Here is a 21071-nt window from a genome sequence, read left to right on the forward strand (position 1 = left end):
ATGAAAATACACTTCAGAACACAAACTACCGACAAAATATGCCATTTAGTTTGATTGAAACAACAATTATTAAATTACTGCTTAGAATTAAATCTAAACCATTCAGTAGAAGGAGCCGAATACATCGAAGGATGATACTTATTCAATTACCACAGTAAATGAATAGATTAAGCGCATCAATTCAGCGGAGGCCAGGCCTGCAGAAATTAACACATTCTGAGAAATGCAGTCAGTGACCAGACCTGATGCTATACTTGGCACCCACACATTGGCAAAAATTGTAAAATGTCAAACCTGCTCCAGCTGAAACAGATGCTGGTTGAAATAATGTTGCAAACGTTCATTGGCATAGTTAATACAGAATTGTTCAAAGCTGTTGCTGCCATAATCCTCAAAGCCAAAGATATCAAGGACCCCAATGGAAAGTGTCTGAAAAAGAAAAAGGAGATCACAAACTAAAAAAAGGACACAAGGCAAACAGTCTTTCCTTTTCTAGAAGAACATAGAATTAGTTAACCAACACCAATTTCCTAATAGGATCTTATTAACAAAATAGCAGCATTCAAATAACCTAAATATATGTTAAGGTTGAATGCAAGTTTTACTGCTAGCCTAGAATCTGTCAGCAGATGGCAAACCGCAGGCAGCCTATAGTCCAAGTTCCTTTCAGTCTGCTTATAGTTGACAGGGAAGATGCTAGAGATTTGGTAAACATCCCGGAACCACTTATATGTTGAAAAAAGACACATGTCCATTAAGTTCAACCTTTAACAAATACTCTGGCCAACTACTGTCATCGCTGCCTCATGCCAGTTTCCCCTAGGATCAAGTAGGGATCATTCATTGCTAAATTAATTAAAATCTTCAACACACTTTGTCATCAGAGGCGGATTTAGGAGAGGGCGATGGGGAACCCCCCCCCCCCCCCCGCACACAAACCTAGACCACTGTGACAATTTTTCTACTCGGCCACTATCTTTTGGATCTATCCAACAGATACGGACCAATTCAAAATATATTTACTTTCTTCGCTACCAGGGCTACTCTTCAGCTCTGGTTTCCAGCGCCACTCAGCGTCAGGACATAGCGTACGACGGCGCATACAACGTCCTGATGCTGGATGACGTCAGGACACGGTGTGCGGCAAGAGGGGACTGTAGCTGAAGAGTAAATGGCAGCAGTAAGTGTAAGCAGTTGATCTGGTGTCTGAATATTTTTTTATTAAGTTAGGGGGTTTGATCTGGGATCTTATTACTTTTTTGTTACTCATCTGGGGTGTGATTAATTTAGGGGGATCTGATCTGAAGTCATATTAATATAGGGGGTTCAGGGGTCCGAGTTTGTTTGTGTTGCTCCAAAGGCTGGGGATAGCTGTAGAAGTGAGGGGTCAAAATGTCTCGGCAGCAAACTCTGCAGTCATCAGGAGAATTAGTCATGGCGGTCTGGCCCGGATGGAGAATAAAAAGAAAAAGAGGACGTCTACAATCACAAAATACGTCACCTGTTAATCACTGGATTTATAGAGGAGCTGTCACCCCTACCGACATGTCTGTTATAGTAAATCCTTGCATTCCCCAAGATATAATGAATAAATAAGGCCTGGCCCACATGGAGACTTTTTGTAGCCCAGGCCTAATTGACAACTGAGTTACCATTAAACGCTGATTGGACCTTGTCAGTGTAGGGACATAGCCCTTTGACAAGAAGAATGGTAACACCTAGTTGTCAATTTATATATTTCATGGGTACTACAAACTTTTACTAAAACAGACATGTCAGGAGGGCTGAAAGGTCCTGTTTAATTGTTCTGTATTCTGCCTGTAACTGCGTATGATCAGTGCTGTATTCTCTTGTATGGTTTACAGCGTGATAATACTCTAAAGAGAACTGTGTAGAACTGGTATCTGACCACTATAGGGTCACTGGATGGCAGTATTATCGGTCATATTAGTGTTCGTATAGTGGTAGCGTGCACTTGTCCCCGACTGTAAATGCGAGCCTAGGTCTGTTCTTAACCGTATGATTAGGTGTTTCTATGTATCACTTTAATTTTCCCATTTGTGTTGATAGTGTGGTTTACCTATTTAAGGGAGTGGTGAGGGCTGCAACCAAAAATAGCAAAAATTTGCCACGGCACTACCCCATGATTCAATACTGATTCCGCCCCTGCTTGTCTTTAGATAAAGTGTCTACCTTTTTTTAATGCGGTCATTGTATCCGCTATAACTACATCTCGTGGTAGGGCATTCCAAAGATTGACTACTCTAAATGTAAAAAAAACCTCTTTCCTATATTGATGTCTGAATTGCCTTTCTTCCATACCAAAGGCAGGACCCACATGGCTTGCGGTCAGTGAGTAAATGACAGCTCTAATACACTGCACAACACATGTAGCACAGTGTATTAGAATAGCGATCAGGGCTTCCTTCCTTCAAGTCCCCTAGTGGGGCAAAAAAAAGTTTGAAAAAGTTGTATAAAAAAAAAATAAAAGTTTTACAGTAAGGGTATGTGCACACACACTAATTACGTCCGTAATTGACGGACGTATTTCGGCCGCAAGTACCGGACCGAACACCGTGCAGGGAGCCGGGCTCCTAGCATCATACTTATGTACGATGCTAGGAGTCCCTGCCTCGCTGCAGGACAACTGTCCCGTACTGTAATCATGTTTTCAGTACGGGACAGTTGTCCTGCAGCGAGGCAGGGACTCCTAGCGTCGTACATAAGTATGAACTAGGAGCCCGGCTCCCTGCACTGTGTTCGGTCCGGGACTTGCGGCCGAAATATGTCCGTCAATTACGGACGTAATTAGTGTGTGTGCATATACCCGAATAAAAGTAAAAATTTAATTTTTTCCCTTATTGAGTCCTTTATTAAAAAATAAACTATAAAAAAAAGATACATAATTAGTATCACCACGTCCGTAACAGCCTGAACTATAAAAGTATTTTGTTATTTATCCCACACGGTGAACGGCGTAAAAAAAATTCTTATAATAAACCATAACAGAATCGCTATTTTTTGGTCACTTCACCTCCCAAAAAATGGAATAAAAATAAATAAAAAAGAAGATCAAAAACGTTGCGTGTACTCAAAAATTATACTAATCAAAACAGTTTGTTATGCAGAAAACAAGTCCTCACGGCTTTCTTGATGGAAAAATACTAAAAGTTATGGCTCTTAGAATATGGCAACACAAAAAGTAAATGATTTTTAAAAAATATATATTTTATTGTGCAAACGCCACAAAACAGAACAAATGTATATAGTTGTTTTTTTTTATCACCGTAATCGTATCGACCCGCACAGTAAAGGGAATATGTCATTAATAGCGCACGGTGAACGCTGTTAAAAAAAATAAAACAATAGTAGAATTGCTGTGACTTAGCCACCATGCCCCTTAAAAAATTTAATAAAAACTGTTTAAAAAGTCGCACATACCCTGAATTGGTACCAATGAAAACTACAGATTGTCGCGCTAAAAACAAAGCACTCACACAGCTCCGGTGGAAAAAAATATGATGGCACAAAAGGTGCAGAACGTGTTCCAAAAGAGGATAAGACCTGGCAGCATTTATCAGTGCGGCACTGGCCACACATCTGCGATTATTTAATTTACTGCATTATTATACCCTCTTATTATACCCCTAATTTACTCTGCACAGCCTACATATTCCCTGATGTACTCTGCCCAGTTTACATATGACCCCACATTATAAACAAACACCAGTAAAACCCTAAACAGAACTGCTACCAAGGAAAATCCACGCTCCAAAAGCAAAGTGGCGCTCCCTCCCTACTGAGCCCTATAGCGTGCCCAAACAGCAGTTTACGTCCACGAATATGGAATCGCCATACCCGGGAGAACCCGCTTAACAGTTTATGAGATATTTGTCTTCAGTGGCCCAAGCTGGGTATAACATATTGTGCACTTAAATGGCATATCAGTGGAAAATCCACTGTGCATTATTTTCTAGTAGAAAAACACCTTTTGGATCAAATTACTTACTGCACCCCTTAATAAATGCCTTAAGGGGTGTAGTTTCCAAATTGGGGTCACTTCTGACGGGTTTCCATTGCTCGGATACCTCTGGGGCACTGCAAATGCGACATTGCACCCGAAAACCAATCCAGCAAAATTTGGACTACAAAGAACAAATAGCGCTCCTTCCCTTCCGAGTCCTCCCTAGGGCCCAAACGCAAGTTTATCACCACAAATGAGGTATTGCTGCATTTAGGAGAAATTGTGCAACACAATGGGTATTTTATTCCTTGTGAAAATACATTTCGAGCAAGAACTACATATTATTGGAAAAAAAAATTAGTTTTTTTATTTCACAGCCCAATTCAAATAAGTTCTGTGAAAAAAAACAGTGGGGTCAAAATGGTCACAATACCCATGGTGTAGTTTCCAAAATGGGTTCTTTTTTGGGTTGTTTTCTATGTTTTGGCACCACAAGACTTCTTCAAACCTGGCATAGTGCATAAAATATATTCTAATAAAAAGTCCCGAAAGTACTCTAGGTGGTCCTTTGTTTTGAGGCCTGTGCTTCAGGTCATTAGCATACTAGGGACACATGTCGGACATTTATAAACACAGCAGAATCTGTGCAATAAATATTTAGTTGTGTTTCTCTGGTAAAACCTTTTGTGTTGCAGAAAAAAAAATGGATTAAAATTGTATTTCTGCAAGAAAAATAAAAATTTGCAAATTTCACCTACACATTGCTTTAATTCCTGTGAAACACCTAAAGGGTTAAAAAAAACTTTCTAAATGCTATTTTGAATACTTTGAGGGGTGCAGTTTTTAAAAGGTGTGTTTTATGGGAGTTTCTAATACATAGGCCCCTCAAAGCCACTTCAGAACTGAACAGGTACCTAAAATAAACAGCTTTTGACATTTTCTTGAAAATATGAGAAATTGCTGCTTATGTTCTAAGCCTTGTAACGTCCTAAAAAAATAAAAGAATGTTCAAAAAAAGATGCAAACAAAGTAGACATGTGGGAAATGTGAACTATTTTGTGTGGTATAACCATCTGCCTTACAAGCAGAAACATTTAAATTCAGAAAACTGCAATTTTTTCCAAATTTTCTGTAAAGTTTGCTATTTTTCACAAATAAACATGGAACGTATCGACAAAATGTTACCACTTACCACTAACAAAGTCCAATGTGTCACGAAAAAACAAATCGCTTGGATTAATAGAGCCATTCCAAAATTATTACCACATAAAGTGACACGTCAAATTTGAAAAATGGGCTCTGAGCCTTAGGGCCCAAACTAGGCTTCGTCATTAAGGGGTTAAAAGGTTATAGACACCTTTGACATTGAAACTATTTTTTTTATATATATGGTCATTCCTTCATTCATTTTCAGACCCCTGATATGTAGTTTGCAACTTGCTCCTATTTTAAGACTTTTCTGTAGTGGAGGTTTCCCTCCAAGTAATACATGTTGGATGTCATTTCTGTCAATCCAGGATGCTGTTGCCTTCACTAGCTCTTATGTATCAGCACAGCTTCATCCTGTACGAATTTCTCCTTCTACAGCCTATGAGGGATCTCTTCTCCCTTGTACTCTTTAGTAAAAAACTTTAGAACGTTGCTTAGCTTTGCAATATTTTAGTGCAAGCTAGCGTTGGTTAGCGGCTAAGGAATTTTTACCATTGGTCTATATATGCACAAGGTACTATAGTTAGGACAATCATGAAAGAATTTAGTCTCCGTAATACCAAACTGAATTTAAGACCACAGATTGTTCACTTTATATACACCACTGACGAGTCTCGTGAAAAGCCAGCTGACAGAAGGATTGATGATCTCTCCTCATGTCTCTCCACATAGAAAGTGGCTGAACCCACAACAACAAATCAGATTTTGAGGACATCGGATTTACAGTCCAGGTCAGTGTGGAGAGGCGGCAGCAGCAGCTGTCACTGGATATAATGACCCCTCTGGAATTTTCAAGTTTAAAAGTACTTTAGTTGTAGGAATGTACTATATTACAATTGTTCAAATTATTTCATTCTGGAAAGAATTTTGTATACTTCCATAAGTTCTGATACTTTACACCTTTTTATTATTCTTTAGAACTATGGCTCCTCAGTCTACAGCCTTTTCTGTAGTACAATGTTGAAGTCGAATCTACATACTCTTCCCATCTCACCTGACTTCCTTCATCTATCGCCTTGCTGTTGATGTTGAGCAGGGCATGGTTGATACGGAACACAATCCAATCAAACAAGGCGCTGTAAAGAGACTTCGCCAAAGAGTCCCTGACTGTAACAGCCTGAAAAAACAAAAAACAAAACCTTGTTGTATTGATGTATGCACAATCATTATAGATCTACAAAAGTCTTTTTTTAATTCCTCACCTCTGGCAGGCAGTACGGCAGGATAAGTTTTTCTCCAACTGTAACAGTTTTCCTAGTAATCAGTGCATCCAAGAGCATTTCTTCTCGAACCTAAGATAAGGAGGAAATTGTGATTTAAATTATGTACTGACATTAGAAACAATGTACAAATGTTATTAAGAATAGTATTTCTCATACAAGGTGGAAAAGGATCACAAAGTACCAATTCCTCTTTTAACATGCTTGTTCGGTTCGGAAAACCGACAGTACCCATTAAAGACATTAAGTCGAGTTGGGCGCCGAAGGTATCCGTCATGTGACGTATCCGGCACTTCGGTTATTTTCTTTTTTTTGTTCCTATGACAGAACAGGAAAATGGAAATAACTACGGAGATGTGAATAGAGCCTTAGGAAATGGAAAACGCAGGCTTTGTTCACATTACCATTTGGGGGGTTTCGTCACTTTTGACAGCAAGATTAGTGGAGCATGCTGCGCTAATCTTTCTGCCTAAATTACTGAAAAATCTGTGAAACACCCGAGGGACTCAATTATAAATTGGGATCCATACAATAGATTTGGCACAGAATCAAGGACCAACTGACTTTATATTAAGAAGTCTTTTTGGGGGGACAAAATCTGTCTGCAAGACAAACCTAATAAATCAAAGGAAACATCAAAAAGCAGCCATTGACCAATCTAGACCTTCGTCCATTAGCTAGAGTAGAGAGCTGCCAACAAAGGGCATCCTCCGTTATTGTAGACTCAGTCCGACCACGTATTACATAAACTCCCATTCATTTGAATTGGCGTCATCCAATATTTCACTTCCACTGAGTGAACCATTTTGTAAAAATACAATGCACTGCATATTCCATCAGTCTTGAGTTACAGTCTGTGCTTTGGTCCAGAGCTGTTCTCTTAGTTATGCTATTGGAATCAATCAACAAAACAGACACATGCCTAACCACTTAGCTGAACTCCTCTAATGCAGTGGGACAGTTAGGGTCAGCTCATACAGAGTTTTTTGACGCAGAAACCGCGTCGGAAAACTTGCCAAAAAACAGCTGAAAATGCCTCCCATGCCCTATCTTTGGACGTTTACGTCTCTAACCTTCCATTGTCATCAATGGGAGGCAGAGAAAGCGTATTTCACGGCGTTTTTCGCCTGCGGTGCTCAATGGCCGAAAGGGCGAAAAACGCAGCGAAAATTGTTGTGCAGGCAGAGCAAAATCTGCCTCAAAATGACAAACTGAATTTTGAGGCAGATTTTCTGCCTGCAAAAAACTGTGTGTGAACCCAGACTTAGATTTTCCTAAAGATTAGTGTACAGCGCCTGGTGCAAAGGCTACATTTCCCAGAATGTAAGTCCCCAAAAAAGCTCTGTGCAGAAATGAAGTCAAACAATGGTTTAGAGAATGGGAGATTTCAGCTCTGAAGCCTGCTGAATCGTGTAGCTCTGAATTATAATACCGGCTGTAACTCAAGCTCAGCATAACATAAGTAATGCAAAGTATTTTCAAGGTTAGTTAAGTATTGTGGTCAAGTAGATTTATATTGAAAAGAAGAACATTTTACAAGAATATATCCAAACAAATGGCAAAAAGTGCATAGTATAGATACATAAAGAATTGCATAAAGAATAGCACACGGTACAGACGTATCAATCTTTAACTTGACTTTTAACACTTTAAATACACCTGTAAGCAGATATTTTCGTCGGAGTTCCATAAAACAAGGTTTAACCTCATAAGATATCATGTACGGATACTATCTTAACTATAAAAATTCTTGAATTAGAAAGAAAAGGCTAAACAGGGAGTGCCGGTAAGACAAACAAGCCCACAAACACAAAAGGAAATCAGCAGAGGGTGTGAGATGAAACCCAGGTAAAAAAAAAAAAAAAAGGAAGGGGTTACCAATAATACTACAGTATTAAAAGTACAGAATCAAGTGTTTAAGATCGATGTAGAAATTTCAGGGGAGTGTTGTATCCTAAAAGGAGGTTACTGCGATCTGTTTCTGCAGGATAGAAATCATTTCAGAGGCAAAAGGCACTAAAGAAGTAGTTATTAGTGATGGGCCTCAATCGCCACTCTCGTGTTGCCCTCCTATAGTAGAAGAGGATGATCAGGCTAAGGCCCTATGCACGCGACCGTAATTTTCATATGTAATTACGGAATCACGGACCCATTCATTTCTATTGGTCACGCATACCTTTCCGTATATTTACGGATGTGTGTCCAGGCCGTAGAAACGATCTGCAAATTCTAGAACATGTCCTATTCTTGTCCGCAATTGCGGCACAGACACGCCCATAGAAGTCTATGGGCGCTTCCGCAATTGCAGACGGCTACGGATGTGTATAAACCCTTACGTTCGTGTGCATAAGGCCTAAATTCACACTTTCCGCTTTATTGCAGTGGGTTGTTTTTTTTACTTAAGAATCTGTTAAACTATTTTTTGGGGATTTCTTGGGTAACTGAAATCAATCGGTGATGGCTTAAAAAACATGCAAACTGATATCTGACAACAGTTTTTCAAATCAGTTTATATTAGTTGTAGAGCAAAAACAGTGTAAACCTATCATAGGAGGAGACTGCTGTATCTGTGGCAGGGAATGGGGTCCATGGCTGGCACTGTAGTGGCATCAGGTTCATGGAGGAACGTTCCAACCCCTATCCTTGACCTAATCCGTGCATGACTATTTTTGTCTACAGAAACACACACACATACATACATACATATATATATATATATATATATATAACTAGTGTATTTTACGTGTACTGTACGTGGATGTGATAAAGTACAGTTTTTTTTGTTGATTATTAACTTTACCTGTGAAATTAAACAAGATCCAGTAATATTCCCCTCCAAATCATGAGTTCCACAATGATGCCAATAAAGACACACTGAGCTTATTATGATATCCTAAAAATGTATATATTTAATCTCATTTCCTTAAGCTGTAACATAAGCTAATGAAAAGATGTTTTGTTTTTAGTCGTCAGCATTTCCTGTATGGCTGTAGAGTTCATGGATTTTTCTACCATCAGATGACTTGAATTTATTGGTACGTTGAAGGACTACTGAACCTTCTTACTAAATGCACTGCATCATCAATATGGCATCTTTCTATGGTTATCTGCTGTGTACTAAACTAAAAGAATCAAGACGGTGGCATTGGCATTTGTAATAATTCCTCCTCGGTTTGGAAGTGGGTCGATGTAGTTATTTATAAAGGGAGTTTTTCCAAACATCCCAATGAATATTAAAGGGGTTTTCCCCATGAAGGACATTTATGACATATCCACGGGATGTGTCATAAATGTCAGATAGATGAGGCTCCCACCTATCTTTAGAACGGGGTCCCCTAAACCCAGTTCTAGCTTTGTGTGCTCACGCTGACTCCAGGCCGCTTCCTGATTACATGGTCGGGAGTTACGGAAACAGCATAACTCGCTGAGCTACGCTGCTTCCATAGCACCCATAGTAGTGAATGGTTACACACATATATATAATATACAATGCCCACCAAAAGTTCCGGAACACCCTCATAACCTTTGAACGGCTCGAGGTAGAGGGTTGGAATTTGGTGGGATTTAATGGGGTCATAAAATCTACCAGTTAACGCAAAAAAAAGAAAACACATAATTTGAAAGCTTTTTTCAATACGAAAACAATGCCACAATTGATTTTGAGATAGGATTTTTTTTGGCTGAGATATTTAACTTTAAAGTTATCATCTTCATTATCGGCTACCGCCGGTGTTAGCATTACCAAAAATGTACCGCGCGGGTAAAATCCTAAAGGTGTGAGGGCGCGCGTGTGTGTGTGTGTGTGTGTGTGTGTGTGTGTGTGCGCGAGCTTGGGAATGTCAACCCTCTACCTCGAGCCGTTCAAAAGTTATGAGGGTGTTCCGGGACTTTTGGTGGGCACTGTATACATACATACGTACTTACATATACACACACACATATATATATATAAAAGAGAAAAGCTCCACAATAAATTAAAAATAAATTTTACCTAAGATACGTTGTCTGTCCTTACAACAGTCTTCTTTTCTACCTGTCATTCATAAGTCCCACTTTCTGTTAAAGTGGTTGCCCAGTTTCAACAACCTGTAACAGGTCCCAAGACAATGACCCGCTGCGGACCCACAGGATTAGCTGTTGCCAAAGTGGAGTTCTTATTTAGGGGATATTAGGTATTGTGTATCCCCTCTGGCTAATAGAAATGGCTTCACAAATAGGGACCCCCCTCTATTAGATCCGTTTGCTCTAATAGGACATATGGGAAGGAGTTTTGTACAGCTAAAAACCCCTTTAATGTAGGTCCAAAGAAAATAACATTTTCTACAGGTTCCAGAGAGTGCTGGAGACAACGTTGTAGAGGCCCTTTTTTTGCACACACATGAAAAAGTACGGCTGAGGTCTGACCGCCCTTTATCCCTGGGAACTTTTGTCTTTTTGTTTGAAAGTGGCAGGAACGTATGGGCTTCATTCAGGTGAGGTAAACTGACGTAAGTGATCAAAATGTCAAACAATTCCTTACATCACCAATGAGCCATCATTTAATTCTATTATTCGGCCGTACTAGTTAGGCAATGTTTACACTGGCATGATGACTTTGTTTTTACAGGACATGTGACGGATCCTTTACGATACACCCCCCCACCATTAACGTATAAAGGCTCCATCAGGTTGTCTATATTTTAGTGACAGCACAGTATGCCACATTTCAATGAATGAGACTGATAATGTTTAAAGAGGTTTTCTGGGACATTGAAAAGGCTGGCTGCAGGCGTGGGATGTGCTAAAAACCGCAAAATATGTAATAGTCACCTGGCAAATCCTACTTACACAGCGTCGCCGCACTGGTGCTCCCCGCCAGCCAGTTTGCTATTGCAGGAAGTGATGGCATCCCGTTCCCACTGTGTCCATGTGACGACTGCAGCAAATCACTGGCCTCTGGTGATTCTGGCAGGAATAGTGCATCATCACTAAAGCCAATGATTGGCTTCATCTATAAAATGGGTGGAACGGGACGTCATCACTTCCTGTAAAAGTAAACAGGCCGGTGGAATACACTGCAGCAGTAACGGGGGATTTACCTGGTGAATATGACTTATTTTGATATTTTAGCACAACCCATGCCTGCAGCCTGTTCTTGAAATGTCCTGGACAACACCTGAACAGGTGATCAATTACTGTTGCAGAGGGTCAGAATCTATTAAATCATAACGATAAATACTACATTAACATGGGCCTTTAATAATATTTTTAGCATATTACAGTGAACCTTGCTTTCGGATTAATTTTTGACCAAAACATTTAACGAGTCGACGTTTGGGAGATAATTAAGAGTGGTCTAACAGCAAAACGGTCTCTGCAAAAATGAAAGCTGCAATATGATTGGTTGCTTTGGACAACAACTGCTTTACTGTTAGAGAGTTTTTGTTAAATGAGGCCTTTACTTTATTTGTTTGCCTAGCAAAACTAATTTCAGTTTTCCGCTGTTAGCTCATTTTGTTCCTGTTTGATCAAGGGGCTGGAGGCAGTAATATACAGACTAATCTTCAAGCCCAGAGCATACCAACGTAGAGAGCACAGGGCATGTTAGCTCTAAATCAAAATTTCTGAACTACACATCTTGTAAAATGGCCTATTTGAATGGACCACTTCCTTGAATGGACTACTCTGAATTTCTCTGCAATTGAATAGTCCAACTACACAGAAATAAAAGCAATCCAAATATAGTTAACATATTTATATAAACTCCAAAGTTACCTTTAAGATAAACAAAAAAATATATATATATTTCAGGGTATGTTCACATCAGCGTCGGGCTTCCATTCATGGGTTCCGTTCGACCTTTCCGTCGGAGGAACCAATGAACGGAAAGCCAAATGGAAACCATAGCTTCCGTTTGCATTACCATCGATTTCAATGGTAATGCTTCCACTGCAGTTGGTATCCATTCCGTAAGGTTTCCGTTTTTTTTTTCACGGAAACAATAGCGTAGTCGACTGGAACCCATGAACGAAAGCCCGACGCTGATGTGAACAGGCCCTAAAACTTTTTTTTTTTACAACACTATAATTTCACTTGTATGGGCATGAAATGTTTTAAACAATACAAGGTAAATAAATGATAGAATGCTAATAGTACAACATTTGGAACGAATAGATAAAATGTAAAGACTCCTTTATTTCTCATAGTTGTACTGGTGAATTATGCGCCGAACAAACTTTAGGGCTACAAACCTCATTCACAATGCAGGCATTTTTGCTGCAGGGGGAATGGGAAGGTTGAACAGATTTATGTGATAATGTTGTTTGACTTCACAGACATTTCTTTTAAGTATACTTGTATTAGAAAAGGGGTCACGTTGCCAGAGGGGCTATATAAAGCTCTCATTTTGACTGTATTGTGACACGGTTAGGAAGGAGACCTTCCACCTGAGCCATAGGCTTGTGATTGTTGTAATGAGAAAAAAGAAACCGCCTCGTTTCTATCAGTTATTTTCAATAATGAGACTAGGGGAGACATGTGAACAAAAGAATGCTTCAAAGACATAAGTTCAGGTGAAGACATTGTACTAGAAGTTCAGGTAAAGACATTGCAGGGGGCAGTAAATGACATCAAAAGGCAATATATACCATAACAATTCCGAATTTGAAGAGCGCTTTACACTAATTGGTGGGTTTGGACATTATAGCCAGGACCATGGTAGAATAAATAGGGCGTACTGAATCGCTCCCTGGCCTGGCATCCTAGAATAGCACTTTTATTAGAGGTCTGCTTGGCCCTCTGTTATTACCCACATTAACTACAAGTGGGGCCATGTTCTCTAGGAAGGCCGTTTGTGTTAGAAGTAGTGGAGAATTAATATATAGTATATATTCTCTTAATGCATTTGTTTGATTGTCTAGGTGCTTGTCAGGGGCCCAAATTATCCGCCGCCTCTTATTACCTTAGCCATGCCTCCAAAACAACACTATATTCTCTAAGCGCCAGACCTAGAAATGCCTATGATGTCCTGAATTATTCCAAATGGTAAGACTCCCTGCAGACTATCTATACACCTCGTAGATATGCAGTACCCATACGGCTGTTATATAGTAGTTCCAGCAAAAGAATAAGATTCACGTGGGACTTGCCATATTATTATGCCTACCAAATTCCCACAAAAATATAACATATAAATGCACCCCCCTCCCCATAATACCACACACTTGAATCCTCCATGGTCCTGTACTGCTCGGTGCTTCATAAATAGGAATTTACATTTAAAGGGGTTGTCAAGTTTTTATTTTATTTTTTTACTTATTTGTAGAATAGGAAATTATACAGTTTTCGAAAATACATACATTAGAAATCCTGCTCACAGAACTTTCTTATAGTGCATGAGGCCCCTGTCACAGTGGAATGGTATAGCCCACTATAATGCATCCACCGGCTAACTGAATATGTCTAAACATGGCGTCAGTAAAATATGTTTGATGAATTAAACTTCATCATCTGGCAGACTGGAGAGTTTTCTACGTGCACATGAAGTGACAAATGTAATGTATGGTGGAGAAGGAGTCATGGTCTGGGAACTTTATACATGATTTATGCTTGTCCCTTAGTTCCAGTGAAGGAATTGTCAGCCTTAGGCTATGTTCACACGGAGTATTTTGCAGGCGGAATTTCTGCCTCAAAATTCCATTTGGAAGTTTGAGGCAGATTTTCCTCTCCCTGCACAACGATTTTCGCAGCGTTTTTTGCCCGCGGCTATTGTGCGCCGCGGGCATAAAACGCTGCGAAATACGCTTTCTCTGCTTCCCAAGTCAATGGGAGGTCAGAGGCGTAAACCCCCGAAGATCGGGCATGTCACTTCTTTTTACCGCTCGCGGGAAAAAGACGCCTCCGCCTCCCATTGAAATCAATGGGAGGCATTTTCGGGCCGTTTTTGACGAGTTTTTTGGCGCGGTTTCCGCATCAAAAAACGAGTCAAAAAACTCTGTGTGAACATAGCCTTAGACAACCTCTATACCCTGTTAGGGACCTGCTCTATTAGCCAGAGCAGAGAGCTTTATTATATACAAAAGTAATGTCCAAAAAAATATGGCGCGCAAGGTATCCAGTACTGCAAAGAAAATGTATAATTCCTCTCCGTAATAGATTGTATATCACTTTTAGACTATGGACAAACATACAATATGAAGCAAAAATCTAGATGACATTGCTACATCCATTTTTAAGTATTAAATGTATTTATGAAGGAAAATGATTAAAAGGTGAACATTTCACTAAATGTCTTTCTGCAGTCACAAAATGTACAGATTATTTGTAAAGGAGACAAAAAATATGATAATGTCCTACCTTTAGTAGATCAGAAACAACGCGTAGGGTATCAGGATTTGAGATATCAATTGACTCATCTCTATAGGTCTTCCTTTTATACTGTATGTTACCAAGGTGAAGGATTGCGGACAAGAGAGAAACTATTCTAGAAGAGCGCAAATAAGTAAAAAAAAAAAACATTTAACACCAAAACACTGAGGAATATAAAGAAAACAAAATCACCAGAATATGCAGGCTATAAAAAATCCTTAAGGGCCTGTTCACATCAGCGTTGCCCTTCCGTTGAGGGGTTCCATCGGAGGTTTCCGTCGGGTTAACCCCTCAACGGAAAGGCAAACTGAAACCTTAGCAGTCGACTACGCTTTTGATTTTATCAAAACAATGGAACCCTGTCACAACGGTGGCCAACGGAAACCATTAACAACGTTTCCGTCACCATTGAGATCAATGGTGAGGGAAACGGAAGCTGAGGTTTCCGTTTGCCTTTCTGTTGAGGGGTTAACCTGATGGAAACCTCAGACGGAACCCCTCAACGGAAGGGCAACGGTGATGTGAACAGGCCAGAAATGGGGCAGAAAACTGGGGAAAACATAATATTGGGCATTGTCAGCTCAGATCTGATTGTTTTATGGTTTTCTTTGTCCCATTCTTTATAAATAGCAGGACTGCAATCCTGAGAGTGTGAGCAAAACAAAACGCAAACTTCTCACCATATCTTTCCAGATTAGGACTGATATGACAGACTTATTATCCTTTGTTTTACGTTAATACGCAGTACTCACTGTTTACGTGTAGCTGACAGGAAGCCAACCATCTCCATTGCCAACTGCAGGCGCTCAAAGTCATGTCTCAGGTCCTCACCCTCCCCACTCAAGGAATCCTGGAATATTCAAGACACTGTCAAAATCTGATACAGCACAAAACAATGTAAACACAAAACATCATTGTGCAAAACAACTCAGTACTGTAGTTACAATAAAAAAACAAATTGTTCTAAAACACAAAAAGAAAGCAAAACGGACTATTAACATGTAAGGCAACAAGGTGAAACAAAGCTGCCGACACTCACTGTTTCGTCTTCACCATCATAGTCTCCCCAGTTCTGTCTTTGCGGCTTCCGCTGCCTCTGAAACATGGACGTTGACATAGAAATATACTTATCTGTTTACACCTTCTCCTTATACAAATAATTCGATATTTTACACCATGCTCTTGTCTAACACTGGTACAAACCGGTTTCTATAGATTTGTAAATGTATAAGTTCATGTGCACATTTGTCTTAATTTTAGATCTAAAAAGTTGGGCCATTCTGCAACATTTTGCTATACATGACAGCAACAAACCTTTGCAAATGGTGTAATGTGGCACATATTCTATGAGACCGTTTATTTATTTATGTTTATTTTTCCTATGAATAGATCCAGTATTTCTGTCTTTTAATACAATTCCATACACCTGCCCATTGTTCTGTTTCTGAGAATACTCCAGTCTCACCTGGTTTAGGTAATGATAGTTTTCTGGACGATCAAGGTGAAAATCGTTTTTTTCCTCTTCACTTGCTCCAGCCAGCAGATAGTAGAAAACATGGTAATTCCTGTTAATAATTCCATTGAAAAGTTAAATTTCCCATGAAACATTCATATTTTACAGTGCGAACAATGCTAAGATTCTAAATGTTATTATTGAACAACTTGAGGACTCCGCAGCTCTCCCAACTAGTTTATTTTAATAAAATCTTGTATTCCCACAAAATAATAATTCTAGAGCATGTTCCTCAGTTATTCCTCTTACAAATTTATGAATAAATTAAAAATTGGGTGTTACCAGTTGGGGTCCTACACTGCCCAATCAGTGCTCACAGTTTCAGACTGGGCAGGGACACACCCCTGCAGAGTTTAAGAAAAGATGCTACAGAATAGTGATTTTCTGGGGAATTCAAGTATTCGCTAAAAACAGACATGTCAGGAGAGCTTATAGGTCCTATTTATGGAGAAAATAATAAGAGGAAATAACTAAACATTAACAAACAGCAAAATGAAAAGATTAAAATAAACTAATGTGCAGAACAGAGGAGAGCTGCAATAAACACACTCTAGAACCGGTATTGTATAGGACTCTGTTAGCAAAGTTTGTGTGTCTTAGCTTTAGGCTACATTCGCACGACAGTGAAAAACGGCCGTGAGACGGACGTTTTTTTAACGGCCGTCATACAGCAGTTTTCAGAACAATGGAGTTCTATGGGTGTATTCACACGTCCGTTTTTCTTAACGGCCCGTGAAGACAGGCCATCAAAAAATAGGACATGTCGGCTCCCATGGATGTCAATAGATCAGTTTTTACCAGCCGTTTTTCAGGAAATAATCTCTGTAACGGCCGTTAAAAACGGATCCTGGCCGAGGACTCCCCGCACAAAGCGCTAATTTGAGCGCTGAGCCCGGGGAAGCCCTTGAGATTACTGTCCATATAAGTACAGTGAAGTCAGGGCTGTCAACAATGGAATCCCCAGCCAGAGCATCGCAAGATCTCCTGTCTGGTAGATAGCATCCACCTGCCCATAGATAGCGCCACTGTGGCTCCCAGTAGGAGCGGGATCCCCAGCGGCCAGACCCCGCTCTGGCCGGATTCTGCTCCTGGAGAAGCCCCCGGCGTCACTATCCATATATGGACAGTGACATCAAGGGGTTACTCCTGGAGCGGAATCCCTGACCCGCTCTGGCAGTGGATTCTACTCCTGGAGAAGTCCCCGGTGTCACTATCCATATGGACAGTGACGTAAAGGGGTTACTCCTGGAGTGGAATCCCTGGCCCGCTCTGGCAGCGGTCTCCTGACGTCACTGTCCATATATGGACAGAGACGTCAGGGGCTTAGTCTACAAGCGGAATCCCCTACAGTGGATCGATTTACACGGGAGGTGGGTGGTGCCATATACAAGGGGGGTGCTATATGAGGTGTGGCACTATCTGCAGGGGACACTGGTGCCATCTATATGGGCACTGTGGCACTGTATGGGGGGGGGTGGCACTATCTACAGAGGACACTGTGGTGCTATCTACATGGGCACTGTGGCACTATGTGGGCTCTAGCATTTTGTATGTGGGCACTGTCACTTTATATGCGGGTACTGTGGCACTATCTGCAGTGTGTGGTACTATGTGGGGTCTGGCCCAAAGTGGGCACTATCCACATGGCCACTGTAGTGTTTTCAGGGGGTTGGGACAAAAAAAAAGCCCTGACAAATGAAATCCACGCTTAACGGCCATGAAAAATGGATGGCAAACGGCTAACAAACAGCCATTAAAAACAGACAGACGGACTTAAAATGGATGAAAATTTGAAGACACACTAGTGCTGAATGGCCATGAAAAACAGACAGTTGATCAGTTTTTAATGGCCATTTTTTTCATGTGAATGTAGTCTTAACAATCCTGCTAACGGAGCTGGCAATGCAGAGGTCCCTCTGGTCTGCCCAGGAGAAGTGGTTAGGGTTGACAGCAATAAATTATCTACCAATATGGAAAAACACCAAAACAGTGACTTCAAGAACCAGAAGTCACACAACACAAAAGACCTATTTTTTTTTACATAAATTACAAAATAAAAAAATTCTGTAGGTCTCCACACAGCCATAAGTTACACAAGAGAGTCGGCAGCAGATGCAAGGCAATTTTCAATTAGAAGGTCCATGGGAGCCGTCTTCAGGATGAGCGCTGATTACAGCCGAAGATGCAGGGCGCTCAGCTAAGCGTGTCTGCAACTTAGTTATAGAGATGGTGGGTGTCTCAGCAGCCGGACTCCTACTGATCCAAACTTCAGATATGACATACCAAAAGTTTGATAAAGGGGCAGTTACCCATTAAGATTTTGGGATAAAAAAATAAATATTATCATCAACTTGTCCAGGTTAGAGCTAGCCAGCTACATGTACTGAGCAAAAGTACTATGTCATACCAATTGCACAACTCAACGCATGTATAGTAAGGTGGCCAGACCGGGTTGCATCTCCCAAGTTGCACCCCACAGAAACTACTCATAATCACCACGTAAGATTTTTACTTTCACAAAGTGTACAAATGAACAACTTGAATCCAGCAAGTGTCACATCAAGTGAACGGAGCCCGGAAGAACAATGGAATGGACAAAATATTGTAGACTTCAAGGCCCAGTTACACTACTATAGGATTTGACTTTTTTTTTTAGTGACCAGACAGCTTTATAGATATCAAGTCCAGTCTAAAACTATTAAACACTTCATAACTAAGGCCTCTGTCTGGCTGGTATACATCGGTGTACCGCAAAAAAAAAAGTCCAGTCAATTTATTTTTTTAAAAATTACGCGTTCGATATATACTTTTGGGTGACTGATTTTACTGTATGGCACCCATCACAAGAATCTGTAAAATGTATACGTCATGAGCTTTTCATGACGAATCCATTAAACGGATGCCATGATAGCCTATAGTTGATAGATGTGTTAAACGGATGCCATGATAGCCTATAGTTGATAGATGTGTTAAACGGATGCCATGATAGCCTATAGTTGATAGATGTGTTAAACGGATGCCTAAAAACAGTGGCAACCGTCACCTATAGGATATAATATCCTCCATTTATGAGATATATCATGAAACGTTATTGAAAAGCTCATGACATCCGTTATTCGAATGCCATTATAGCCTATGGGTGACAAATACCACTGTTAGGTACTCACACAGCCTCCGTTTAACGTAAAAGCCAGGAGCCTCCGGGCGTATACGGAGACAAAAAAACGTAATGTGAACACAGTCTAAGTTTGCTAATATGTGGTCACACTCACCTCTCTTGCTGTTCCTGGTAAACAAGCCTAGACTTCTCCAGTAGATACTTTTCCACATAAGCTCTGCACGTAAGTAAATGTTCAATGCATGATTAAAACACCATAACCATGTACCGAGATTTTTTTCCCTCAAAATTTACATTATTTAGAGTGGTATAAACATGATTTAAAGTCCCGTTTAAAAGTAAACGTGTTTAGAGAATATAAAAAGTTAAAAGCAGGAACAAATTCCCTGCGGCTTTCGTGCACAGAATTTTTAATAAAGATACATTAGTGACGTCATTTTACATATACTGCACAATACAACAACTTTAAAATAACTTCTCATTGTACAAAACAAGTAGGTGTTTGACCGACACACTTGTAGAGACACACATCAAACCTTAAACACTACGCAGGGCTCCTAAACCTGTATTCAACAGGGCTGTCCGAGATTTCCAGTATTGTAGAGCTGTTCCTGGAAATCAAATGTCTGTCCCGGTTCTGTTGAGCAGACTGCCCAAAAGGAAGGTACAAGCGGCAGTTGACCGCCAGTCACTAACGTCCTACTAGTGGAGAACAGGGGAGCGTTGGAGCATGGTAGTGAGAAGGATATTACGTTTGATGATGCTGTTATAGGGGCACTTTATAACTCCACTACTTCTCTGCCATGCCATAAAAACAGTGCTAGGTAGACCGTACCATATGATCCATCTCAGCCAATAAGCAGCACTGACAGCGATCATGTAATACATGCGTACCAGCAAATACTAAAATATTTTCCTTGCTGTTCACTTTTAGTGTGTAATTGTACCTTCTAGTATAACTATCAGGGTATCATATTGATGTTCTTATTTTAATAGGTCAGTCAAAGAGACAGTTTATCTTTATCCACTGGTTATTGTATAACAATGTTGGGAACTTTACTTCTTTCACAAGCCTACAAAAGTAATACAATAACCAGTAAAAGTCATCCTTTAACAAACACACATACATGCACAAGGAAAAGAAACACATGCACAATAAAAAAAAACCACAATAAAGTCTGAGTCACAACCAACTACCACACAGCATATGGCTGCCGGTCTTACCCCCGCACTGTCCCCGTCTCATGATAGTTGACTTGGATGAATTTTCCAAAGCGACTGGAATTGTTGTTCTGAGAGGTCTTAGCATTTCCAAAAGCCTGAAATGGAGAACGAAAAAAAAAAGAAACAAATTAAAGAATTAAACCTTTGGAGATTCATGCAAGACCAAATGCAACTCACAAATACAAAAAAAAAAACGTTTTCCGAGTGTTCTTCATAGTGGTAGTATAGCGCAAAACTGAAAGAATTCGTAAATGAAAAAGCAGTAAGCGTACTCTAGAATTACTGCCAAGTAAAAGGAACATTTAAAAATATATATTTTTGAATGAAATGTGAAGAGGGCTGTAGTTCAATCCATACAGCACGCTTTCGACAAGAACATCACTGCACTCATAAATGGCGAATTTTAAATGGATGACATGACAACTCTGCTGGTACGTTAGATTTCTACTACTACAATAGTGTGAAAGCCTATGAAAA

The 21071-nt window shown here is 40.1% G+C and overlaps 1 protein-coding gene across 4 annotated transcripts in view; it reads right to left on the bottom strand.

Annotated features, from left to right (window-relative positions):
• MYO9A (myosin IXA) overlaps positions 1–21071 on the bottom strand; it is a 116960-nt gene that overhangs the window by 62007 nt on the left and 33882 nt on the right. For all 4 annotated transcript variants that reach the window (XM_075857717.1, XM_075857718.1, XM_075857715.1 and 1 more), the window contains exons 3-11: positions 20595–20689; positions 19525–19587; positions 16205–16304; positions 15779–15835; positions 15492–15589; positions 14728–14854; positions 6376–6465; positions 6168–6290; positions 295–429 (exon numbers count right to left, since the gene is read on the bottom strand). In XM_075857717.1, coding sequence (XP_075713832.1) covers positions 295–429; positions 6168–6290; positions 6376–6465; positions 14728–14854; positions 15492–15589; positions 15779–15835; positions 16205–16304; positions 19525–19587; positions 20595–20689 — 888 coding nt within the window. The remainder of the gene's footprint in view (positions 1–294; positions 430–6167; positions 6291–6375; positions 6466–14727; positions 14855–15491; positions 15590–15778; positions 15836–16204; positions 16305–19524; positions 19588–20594; positions 20690–21071) is intronic.

This window comes from Rhinoderma darwinii, chromosome 3 (assembly GCF_050947455.1).
Source record: "Rhinoderma darwinii isolate aRhiDar2 chromosome 3, aRhiDar2.hap1, whole genome shotgun sequence".
NCBI classification, from domain to species: Eukaryota; Metazoa; Chordata; class Amphibia; order Anura; family Rhinodermatidae; genus Rhinoderma; species Rhinoderma darwinii.